We start from the raw sequence: 1,514 nt of genomic DNA on the forward strand, positions 1-1,514 counted from the left end.
CCCAGCTCCAGGCCAGGCCGGAGCACAGGCGATGCCCCGACGCCCAGAGGTTTCTCACCGCTGGGCCCACGCCCCACCCACCTCGCAGAGGACTGGTGCTGCTTGCTCTTCCGGGAGGAGGTGGTGCTGGTTGGCTGCTGCCGCATCACGTGGGCCACGCCCACATTTAAGGGCTGGGCTGCTGGGAGGGTCACATGACCAGTCAAGAGCGCGGGCTGCTGCATGATGGGATTATAATGGCTGCCGTGAGCGTGTGTGTTCCTGAAAGAGAGATGGGAAAACCAGGCTTTTTATTGGTTTTACAAACACAGGGCTTCTTCTTCTTCTTTTTTTAAAAAGGGATTTTATTTATTTTTAAAATATATTTCTTTATTGGTTTCAGAGAGGAAGGGAGAAGGAGAGAGAGAGAGAGAAACATCAATGATGCCCTAACCGATTTGGCTCAGTGGATAGAGCGTTGGCCTGCGGACTGAAAGGTCCCAGGTTCGATTCCGGTCAAGGGCATGTACCTTGGTTGTGGGCACATCCCCAGTGGGAGGTGTGCAAGAGGCAGCTGATCGATGTTTTTCTCTCATCGATGTTTCTAACTCTCTATCCCATTCCCTTCCTCTCTGTAAAAAATCAATAAAATATATTTAAAAAAAAAGAAAGAAAAGAAACATCAATGATGAGAGAGAATCATTGATCAGCTGCCTCCTGCATGCCCCCCACTGGGGACCGAGCCCGCAACCCAGGCATGTGCCCTTGACCGGAATTGAACCCAGGACCCTTCAGTCTGCAGGCTGACGCTCTATCCACTGAGCCAAGCCGGCCAGGGCACAGGGCTTCTTTTTTAAGATAAGGTATCCTTCCCAGTTAGAAGCAAATTAACCCCCCAAATTGGTTCTGTTGCTGGTTGTGGGCTAGTGAAGGGATGAGCCTCGCCCAGTGAGCTCATCAGGTGAGTTTCCCGGGCAGGGAAGTGTCAGGGCTGTTCCGAAGGAGGGGCAGGAACCCCACTTGGTAAGAAAGAGGAAGAATGAATGCCAAGTACGCAGGCTCAGCCCAGGTTCCGGGACAGCAGATACACATTCCCTCCAACTTCCACGGAACTTACACACAGCCTTCAGTGGGCTGGCCACTCTGAGAGGCAGGCGGGGTGTGTCAGTGATGCCGTCTTATCAGTGAGGACATCGCAGTTTATGTGGCAAACGCTGCAGACTGGCAGCCATTGTGTTTGATGCCGAGTGTTAACATGCTATTGAATTCTCTCAGTGGCCAGCTCAGTGTTCAGGCAGGTAACGGCTGATGAATTAATTACATGCTGAATGAACAATGAGAGTAACTGAAGGTTGCCTAGATACGTACACTGAGTGGCCAGATTATTATGACCACCCCATCAGTACTTCACTGACACTTCCAAAAATACTGAATATTGAAAAAGTCCTAAGCAAATACTCTCAAGGTTTTATTATTATTACTAGAGGCCCGGTGCACAAAAATTTGTGCACTCGGGGGGGGGGGGGGCCCCACCC

At 50.9% G+C, this 1,514-nt stretch overlaps 1 protein-coding gene across 1 annotated transcript in view; it reads right to left on the reverse strand.

Annotated features, from left to right (window-relative positions):
* The window catches only part of HIPK2 (homeodomain interacting protein kinase 2), a 122,462-nt gene that overhangs the window by 19,080 nt on the left and 101,868 nt on the right, over positions 1-1,514 (reverse strand). Inside the window, exon 10 of the mRNA XM_014546705.1 lies at positions 82-261. Coding sequence (XP_014402191.1) covers positions 82-261 — 180 coding nt within the window. The remainder of the gene's footprint in view (positions 1-81; positions 262-1,514) is intronic.

The sequence above is a fragment of the Myotis brandtii genome, unplaced genomic scaffold (genome assembly GCF_000412655.1).
Source record: "Myotis brandtii unplaced genomic scaffold, ASM41265v1 scaffold455, whole genome shotgun sequence".
Lineage (NCBI taxonomy): Eukaryota > Metazoa > Chordata > Mammalia > Chiroptera > Vespertilionidae > Myotis > Myotis brandtii.